Source organism: Anoplolepis gracilipes, chromosome 1 (assembly GCF_047496725.1).
Source record: "Anoplolepis gracilipes chromosome 1, ASM4749672v1, whole genome shotgun sequence".
Taxonomy (NCBI): domain Eukaryota; kingdom Metazoa; phylum Arthropoda; class Insecta; order Hymenoptera; family Formicidae; genus Anoplolepis; species Anoplolepis gracilipes.
Window position 1 is genome coordinate 10707178 of NC_132970.1, and position 9726 is coordinate 10716903.

The 9726-nt window shown below is 31.3% G+C and overlaps 2 protein-coding genes across 3 annotated transcripts; one reads left to right on the plus strand and one right to left on the minus strand.

Moving 5' to 3' along the window:
- The first annotated feature begins 1109 nt into the window (after positions 1–1109).
- On the plus strand, positions 1110–4293 carry LOC140672296 (uncharacterized). The gene is made up of 2 exons (XM_072904363.1): positions 1110–2244; positions 3619–4293. The coding sequence occupies exons 1-2, from the start codon at positions 1542–1544 to the stop codon at positions 4167–4169; spliced, it is 1254 nt and encodes a 417-aa protein (XP_072760464.1). The 5' UTR covers positions 1110–1541; the 3' UTR covers positions 4170–4293.
- Positions 4294–4547: 254 nt separating this feature from the next.
- On the minus strand, positions 4548–9584 carry LOC140672039 (heat shock 70 kDa protein cognate 4). Of its 2 annotated transcripts, XM_072903962.1 has the most exons (5): positions 9477–9584; positions 9107–9197; positions 7541–7785; positions 5342–6586; positions 4548–5231 (listed from the first exon to the last, which is right to left on the minus strand). In XM_072903962.1, the coding sequence occupies exons 3-5, from the start codon at positions 7743–7745 to the stop codon at positions 4750–4752; spliced, it is 1932 nt and encodes a 643-aa protein (XP_072760063.1). In that variant the 5' UTR covers positions 7746–7785; positions 9107–9197; positions 9477–9584; the 3' UTR covers positions 4548–4749. The 2 variants fall into 2 exon arrangements, with proteins under 2 accessions (XP_072760063.1, XP_072759978.1); XM_072903877.1 differs by lacking the exons at positions 9107–9197; positions 9477–9584 and adding an exon at positions 8536–8690.
- Between the last annotated feature and the right edge of the window lie 142 nt (positions 9585–9726).

The window sequence follows — 9726 nt, forward strand, 5'->3', positions numbered from 1 at the left end:
TATAGTATTATAAAGACAAGCAAAATATCGACAGTAGAAATTAATTCTAATCCTTAAACTACTATTAGTTCTCTTGAGGTTCAATGATAATTTTTCAGTCAAAGAATTTTTGAACTAACTAAGGAAATAGAATTTCTAAATTAATTAGAACGAATATATCAAAGAGTTCTAAGGCGTATACATAGTCATTGTTTGAATCTTGTTTCAATAGCATATTTAATGAAATGCTCAAATTGAAGATTCATATTTTTAAACAGAGACGATTTAATTGAGGCTGTATTTAATTAAAAAACGAAAAGATTACTTAATCTGAAATCTAATTTAAAACCCGAAAAGATTTTCAAAATATTACGATAAAGAATTATAAAATGTTGCACCATTGCGTCATTTTTGTACACTGAATGATCACATCCCAGGTAGAACAAAAGTCACAAAATAATGTCAAAATATATCAAAATGATTAAAAAATGATCGAAAAGTGAGTTTTTGCAGTCATATTCTCGTCATTTTGACGTCAATTGACATTACTTTAACACTCTCGTGACTTTTTGTTCTACTTGGGATGCCAAGTTAATAAAGTGGCAATTTGTTGCTACAATATAATCGGAACTGACATATTAAAATACGTATTGGAACTCGGAAATGGTTCCTTGAATAGTGGAAGTCCCGCCTATATATTCGCATACCAATCTCGTCATATTAAGCGATTGAAGACACGACAAAGTAATACTATTTCGGTCGGATTGATATGGTCCAGTTAATTGATGATAAAATACGTCACGTTAATATTAAGTGAGTCACTCTTTTTCTTCTTGTGATCTAAGTATTTATTGAACTGTATCAATCTTGAGACACAGTTTCGAAGTTTTCGACAAAGAGGTAACTATATATACAGGTCCTGGAGAAAAGTCTTAAAGTCCTACTTATAACAAAGTTATGTTTCATAGATATATTTTGATACAAGAATTAAAATATTTTATCACATTTTGTGTTATATATAAATATTAAATATATAGTACACATTATGTTGCTGTATTTTTTATATTTTATCATCAACTGTTAATTTGTTAAACTGTCTTTTTAAATATTGTGTTGTGTTAAAAAGTTATAACATAAGTTAATATAAAATAACACTTACGAAAAGAACATATGTCTCAAAAAGTTAATAAGGTTTCTATTATTCAAAATCTTGTGCATTATTAATGTATACTGGTCCTCCCTTTGCCTAAAGATCGATTTAATTTACTAAAACCGCGTTATGCTTAGAATAGTTAATAGCACGTAATCTGAGCTTCGTTAATATTACAATAGTAATGTTCTACAGTATCGTTCTATGTGATATATCAGTAAAAACGTACTATATACTTGTCAGAGTGTCTTACACTGCTTCCAGAAAAACTCAATATTTCAACACTTTTCCTTCAAAGCATTCTGTATCAAAAATATAATTATGACAGAATTCTATATCAAAAATATAACTTCGATATAATAATTCACAGAATTGCAAGCGTATCGATTAATAAGGAGATTCAAGGCAAAGGATGGAAGAAGAAATTTCTGTGCAAGTGGAAATACAAACGGAAGACAAGTCGTCCTCAATAGAGCACATTTTACGTCCAATAGTATTTGTCTCTTGGCTCTTAGGCGTTGGCGTTGCACGTCCGCGAAAGTGTCCAAAAGCTGTTACGATAATTCTACGTATCATTCACTTTGCAATATGTTCCGTTATCGTGGCTTATGGTGCGATAGATTTCTACACCTTTAATAACGTCTTCAAAAGTGACATATTCAAGATTATGTACTACACGAACAAAGTGATGTGTTATGTATCGGCGTATTATTATGTTTATCATGGCATTAGACAATACGATAAGTGGCCTGAATTAATGAACAAAATGAAGAATCTCGATCAGAAAATCAGAAAAGAAACGCTTGTAAACAATCAGCCGATAAAAAATGTCGAACTACTGGCTATTCTCGCGACATTCGCTTGTGGACCTCTGTTTCTAATTATACATGCTGTGTATTATTACTTTATACGTCCCGAAGATATTTTTGCATCTGACTTGCTGCTTTATTATACGATAGCTCAGTCATTGATCAACAGCTTTATTTTTGATGTTATCGTCTATGTGCTGTATCATAGATTTCAAACGATAAATGAATTAATGACACAATTAGACAAGCAACTTAGTGCACCATTGATTACACTTAAAATCAGACGCATCAGAGAATTACACACAGGTAAATGCATGTACTTTATTAAAAATATTTTTACAATCTCTTTTTTTTTAAGATAAATATTATTTAAAGTCTTTATATATATATAAAGATAGAGCGAATGTCGCTCTGTTTCTCTCTCTCTCTCTCTCTCTATATATATATATATATATATATATATATATATATATATAGAGAGAGAGAGAGAGAGAGAGAGAGAGCATTATTCTCTCTCGATACTCTATACATATATAATTTAAATGTGTAAAATTTATTAAAAAAATAGTAATATCGATAGTAATTTTAATTGTTGAGAAAAGAAAGTTTTTTTATAAATCATTTTCATTATTATAATTCTATATTATTGTTTTGCACTGAGTAATGTCTTCTTTTGTTTGTTGTCATTTTATGGAAACTTGCGTTACATGGAACTTCCGTCACGTGGAACTTTTGAACGACAAGTCCATTCTTTTTTTTTTCTTTTTTGCATCAACTTATGTGAACTTAACACCAGACTTTTAAAAAATTAATATTTTAATACGGAAAATAATAATTAATAATATTTTATTTATAGTTGTTGATAGTAATACTAATTTTGTTTGCAGTTTTATCCATTAAAAAATACAAAAATTTTGAAAAATGATCCGTCGTTAAGACATTTCAAATCCATTTGCGAAACTTGATTTTATTGTTACTTTTGTCGATTTAGAATCGTTTGTAGTAATCATTTGTAGTTATTTGCATTTTATAAATTTTGTAAAGCTTGTAGTTTGTAAATTTTATTTTCATTTATAATTGTATGTTCACAAGATATAATTATTTAAACAATTGTGTTACAAGGCAAATTTGTCTTTTCAAGATATCTTAAAACAAATCAATGCAATTACAAATGAAAGGAAAATCACTACAAACAACTATATATATAAACGATTCTAAATCGAGTCCCGCTAGTCGTTTCTAGTTCCAAAATCTTAAAAATTAATAAAATTCCTCTGTAGCACAAAATTGTTATATAAATAATTATGTCTCGCGAACGATGAAGTTACAAATAAAACAACATTATAAACGAGTCTAAATCCAGCAAGCGAATTCGAAATATTTCAATATCGGAAGCTATTTTTAAAATTTTTGTATTTTTTAATGGACAAAACTATAAACAAAATTATTTTTACTACAAACTAAAAATAAAATGTTACTATTGTCCGTATACGATATTAAAAAATTAATTTTAAAGTCGGATCTCCTCTCCCTCTTTCTTTACTTACAAGTCCGCATATGCAAGATCAAAAGCAAGCTTTCTTTATTAATCGATCCTAGCAGATCGAGAAACTTTTATACAAACATATAATCTTAACATTGATATTACATTATCGAATTGAGAATTCTTTTTTTGTACAGGAATTTGTGATCTAATCATCACGCTAAATGATATTTACGGTCTTCATCTGCTCTTTTGCTCGGCAAATTGTTTCACCATGGTCGTGGCTACGCTATTTAGAATTTATATGGGCGTTGTAGAAAAAAATTATGCATTTATGCTGATAAACAATATTCTTTGGATTTTATACGCCGTGAAATTCAGTCTATTATGTTGGACCTGTACACTTGCGCGTCAAGAATCCGACAAGACTGGAGATATTATATATAAGATTTTATTAAATTACAAGCCAAAGGACACGAAAAATCAATCGAGTCTAGAAATACTACCGGAAAACCAAGACGCTGAACAAAATTCTAATAGAAGCAGCAGTTACAATGTAAACTACATTGTCATGGAAAAGTTTCAGCGTAAAATTTTGGACCAAAAATATGTCAGAAACGAGGTCAATGATTTTTCGATTCAATTACAACAGCATCAGCATCGAGTAACAATTACTGCTTGCAACTTTTTCGAAATGAATAATGCTCTACTTACTGGTGTAAGTATATACGATCATTATTATCTATAAAACAGATTAGCTTTGTAGTTTATAATACCTAGTATGTATAATTAACAGCACACACTAACATAATAAAATAAGTAATAATAATAATATAATTTCTTTTTCAGTTTATCGGTGTGATTACTACTTACTTAATAATTCTCGTTCAATTTTATCGACCTGGACATAGCAATAATGACAATAACTCAATAGCAAACGCTGAGTAGGTATCACGCTTTAAATAACACTAAAAATGAGAAACAAAAAAATATTTACATATATACACATATAAACTAAACAAAATGTTTATTATATTATTATATTTATTATTATATTTATTATTATATTTATTATATTTATTATGTTAATTTATTAATATCTTATAAATATAATAAATTTAAAATATTACTTTATTTATAACTTTATTTATAATTATAATAAATTTATTATACCAAAAAATAACTCTTCTTATAACAATCTTTAAAAATAAAAAATCTTATTTTACAAAATATGAACTGAAATGACTATATTAGACATAAATACGCGTTGTAAAATGAGATATAATGTAATATTGTTTAAGCTGTACGAGAAGAAAGTAATAATCGATTTAATCAACTTCTTCAATAGTCGGTCCAGCACCACCGGCGCCAGGGTTAGGTCCTGCTCCTCCAGCTCCGGGGAAACCACCGGGTGCCCCACCGCTTTGATAAAGCTTTGTAACGATAGGATTGCAAATAGCCTCCAGTTCTTTCTGTTTGTCGGTGAACTCTTCCTTCTCCGCTAATTGATTAGCGTCTAACCACGAGATAATTTCGTTACACTTGGAAATAACTTTTTCCTTGTCGGACGCATCAATCTTATCTTTAATCTTGTCATCCTCGATCGTGGTCTTCATGTTAAAGCAATACGACTCGAGAGCGTTTTTAGCAGTAATTCTCTCTCGTTGCTGTTCATCTTCTGACCGATATTTGTCGGCTTCATTTACCATCCTCTCTATCTCCTCCTTCGATAAACGTCCCTTGTCATTAGTAATCGTGATCTTATTTTCTTTGCCTGTAGATTTCTCAATCGCAGAGACATTCAATATGCCTATAAAATAAAATATAGAAATGTAAGAACTATATTAAATTTAATAATCAAATATATTAAATAATTTTTTTATTATAAAAAAATTAATATTTGAAATATATTAAACTTACCATTCGCATCGATATCAAAAGTAACTTCAATTTGCGGTACACCTCTAGGCGCCGGTGGTATTCCAGTTAACTCGAATTTGCCGAGGATATTATTATCTTTGGTCATAGCTCTTTCTCCTTCGTAGACTTGGATAAGTACTCCCGGTTGATTGTCGGAATACGTGGTGAACGTCTGAGTCTGCTTCGTTGGTATCGTCGTATTCCTCTTGATCAAAGTAGTCATGACACCACCAGCGGTTTCAATACCCAATGATAATGGGGTTACGTCTAGCAAAAGTAGATCTTGAACTTCTTCGGACTTGTCACCGTGCAAAATAGCCGCCTGAACTGCTGCACCATAAGCGACGGCTTCATCCGGATTAATGGATTTATTCAGCTCTTTGCCGTTAAAGAAATCTTGAAGTAACTTCTGAATCTTCGGTATCCTAGTAGAGCCACCGACTAGAACTATGCTGTGAACTTGAGCCTTGTCCATCTTTGCGTCTCTAAGCGCTTTCTCGACTGGTTCAAGAGTGCTTCTGAACAGATCGGCACAAAGTTCCTCGAATCTAGCTCTAGTAATCGACGTGTAGAAATCTATACCCTCGAACAACGAGTCAATCTCAATGCTCGCTTGCGTCGACGAGCTTAATGTTCTCTTAGCCCTTTCGCAAGCTGTTCTCAGACGTCTCAGAGCTCTCTTATTAGAGCTCAAGTCCTTCTTGTACTTCCTCTTAAATTCTTGCACAAAGTGATTCACCATTCGATTGTCAAAGTCCTCGCCACCGAGATGCGTATCACCAGCCGTAGATTTTACTTCAAAGATGCCATCCTCAATTGTCAAAATTGACACGTCGAATGTACCACCGCCCAAGTCGAAGATCAAGACGTTCTTTTCGCCTGCGGCCTTCTTATCGAGACCGTACGCTATCGCAGCCGCCGTCGGTTCATTTATTATCCTGAGAACATTCAGACCAGCGATAGCGCCGGCATCCTTCGTCGCCTGCCTTTGAGAGTCATTGAAATAAGCTGGTACAGTAATAACGGCGTTCGTCACGGTTTTGCCCAAATATGCCTCTGCCGTTTCCTTCATCTTTGTTAGAACCATTGAGGACACCTCTTCGGGGAAGAAAGTTTTCGTCTCGCCTTTGTAAGACACCTTGATCTTTGGTTTGCCTCCCTCATTAACTACCGTGAACGGCCAATGCTTCATGTCACTCTGTACCGTCGCATCATCGAACCGGCGACCGATTAAACGCTTCGCATCTTTAGAGAGATAAAAAATTATAAAAAATTATAAGTTGTCTTTTTTTTAAAAATCGTTTCTTGCCATGCAAAAATATGTCGTGTAGTAACTAGAAATAAAGATGTGGATTATATCGGATATTGAAGGAATAGTGCAGAATGGTGAATTATTGCCTAATCAAAAAATATATAATATTTGCCAGCTTTGATTTGTATAATTATAAAGTAATTTTATTTAAAGAAAATGTTATTCAAGGAAAAAATTTAAGTAATTTACTTACTGCAAGTTTTATTAATTATAAATAATTATAATAGATAAAAATTATAATTATAATTAATAAATAAAAATTTTTTAAATATTATGCGTTAAACATAATATGCATATTCGTAAAAACGTATTACGTAATTTGTTCATTACGTAAAAATTAATAAATGTTCGATATTTAGCAAAAAATATGTGAATCATCATTTTGATTTCAATCCAACATGAATCAGTAACTAGTGTTTATCGCTGGCGTAAATTAGGATTATATAAAACTGTGACGTATATAAACGTCAAAATGCCCGGTTATAATGTAAAGGATGAAAATGAGCAGGCGGAAAAAAAGAGGAAATTGCATGCACAATGAATAGGTGCTGCAAGGTTGTACAAGGTCACTCAATGCAGTAAGATACACAATCGATACATACTATAGTATAGTATAGTATAGTATAGTCATTTAAGGTCGATAAATTCGAAAGAATCGAAAAAAAGCAAATGACAATCTTGGTATTAAAATAATTTTTATATCTAATATGTCAAAGTTGTAAACATACACGTTTAATATAATTTTAAAACTCTCCATTAAAAAATAAGATTTTTTTATTAAGATATATAAAATGATAAAACATCAAAACTCTTATTAAACTACTATATGTCGTACGATTGCAATATGTATAAATGTCACGCACATTGCATGAGAACTTTTCACTTACCAAAAATTGTGTTGCTGGGGTTCATGGCAACCTGGTTTTTCGCCGCATCACCGATCAACCGTTCAGTATCGGTAAAAGCTACGTAGCTTGGTGTAGTCCGGTTGCCTTGATCATTGGCGATAATTTCCACCTTTCCGTGTTGGAAGACACCCACGCAAGAATACGTGGTGCCCAGGTCGATTCCAATTGCCGGTGCTTTCGACATTGTTATCCTTCTCTCTTACGAGTAATATCCCTATTAGATACTGAAATCGTAATATATGATATGAGTTAGATGTACATTATAATAAAAACAGTTTAATTAATTTAACCTCAAGCGATTAAAGTTAGATCGATTGAATTGTCAAGTACTTCGCGTTCGAAATAATGTGACGTTGTAATAACACATTATTGTTATGCTTCTCGAATAATCGATTAATTTCTCAACAATTTCCTTGATAGAATTACTTTTTTATAGTTATAAAATTATATTATGATATATTTCTAAATAATATTATTGTAAGAAGTTGGTAAATTTATCATTTATTCAACATCTATAATTTTGTAAAAGCGCTTTTCCATTACGACTAATTACATATTGCGTCGTTACATTCTTCGTCTAGAAACGGTATGTTAAACATTATGAAACCAAAAAATTATCATTTAAAGGTAATAACAATAATATTCCTTAGTTATAAATCAAATAAATTCTGATAAAATTGCACTTCCACATAATTTTTTACACATCTAAAATACAATTTTAAATTTCAACAGAAACTTATATAATGAGAAAAAAAGAGATTATATACACATTAAATCTATTAAAATAAACAAATTTTAATAATCACAAAAGAAACTGAAACTTAAAAATTTAGTTTTAACATCTTTACTTTGAAAAGTTTCGCGGAAAGCAAAAGTTACGACGCAGTTATCAGAAAAGAATTAACCTGCGATTTATTGGTTTTACACGAAACTATAATTTTTTTAAAGCTGAATACAGGACACGAAATATTCACCTTGCAGGATTTTTATCACGTAGATGATTTACTCTGCGAGTCGATACTAAAATCTAGACACTTGAGTACACTCGCACTTATTGCGTTCGTTGAGAAAACTGATGACGCGAGCCTCGCGACTCGCTTTTAATATACTGAATCGCCCGCTTCGAGAAGCTTCTGCGGATGACCAATCGCGGCGCGATTTCTCGAGTCCTCGAGATGTTTCCAGCGCATGCGTCAGACGTAGGAGAAATAAGGAGACAGAAAAAGAGGGATAAAGATACATGAACGTAGGAAAATATTGGACCAAGTCACATGCTATATAGAATATCCACGGCCCACGGCTATAATTAACTGCGTAAATTACGTTATTCCTTTCGTTGAAATATAACGCAGTAAAGAACGCTTGTTTGTTAAATATCGATTAGTTGTATACATATAGATATTAGATAAAATCATTCGCGTATTTTCTAGAAATGGAAAGAAATCACGCGATAGAGCCTGCTAGAATAAAATCAATCGCGTTTGTCACAGACGGGAAGAATCTTTAATATTCGAGAAAACGCGAGATACGATTTATTAAACTTACTTTTTTATGCATACTTTATTTTTCTGGCAATGCTTCAATTTGTTTTATGGTAATAGCCCACACACAAAGCCAAACGTTAAATGGAAAATACCTGCAGATAAAGAAATATAAACATTTACTATTATATCATCATTACATAACTTCTAGATTTTAATGCGACGAGCTTCATTATCATAGCAAAGAGAATATTCTTAGATTGTTATAATGAATAATAATATTTTTATTTTCATATCAAAAAATAAAAATTTGAAATAGAATAAAAGATTCAAAAAATTTCCTTAAAACCTAACCAATTATGAGAAGGAAGATATAAGTTGACAATAAATTTGATTCAATCAAAATGTTTGACCGAAAATATAAAACTACATACTCTACTTATAAAGATCTTCGTAAAATATATGTATATTCCGAACGACTCTAACAAAAATAGCAAACAATTTTACTGAAAAAGCACGATAAAAATAGCTCTTACGATACACAAAATATAACACGAAGTTACACCAACGCCATCTAACATTTATAAACTTTGTTAGCTGGCATTTTATTTGTCGTGTTCTATTTAATCGACTGAAGATAAGAAGTGCTATCTATCGATTTAGGTTCAGTGTAAAATTACACTG

Bases quoted from the DNA above. Each gene is read 5' to 3' on its own strand.
- LOC140672296 (XM_072904363.1), top strand. From the start codon at position 1,542: ATGGAAGAAGAAATTTCTGTGCAAGTGGAAATACAAACGGAAGACAAG. The intron at 2,245-3,618 runs GTAAATGCATGT...TTTTTTGTACAG, and splicing joins CATCAGAGAATTACACACAG to GAATTTGTGATCTAATCATC.
- LOC140672039 (XM_072903962.1), bottom strand. From the start codon at position 7,745: ATGTCGAAAGCACCGGCAATTGGAATCGACCTGGGCACCACGTATTCT. The intron at 6,587-7,540 runs GTAAGTGAAAAG...ATCTCTCTAAAG, and splicing joins CCCCAGCAACACAATTTTTG to ATGCGAAGCGTTTAATCGGT. The intron at 5,232-5,341 runs GTAAGTTTAATA...TTTATTTTATAG, and splicing joins TTTTGATATCGATGCGAATG to GCATATTGAATGTCTCTGCG.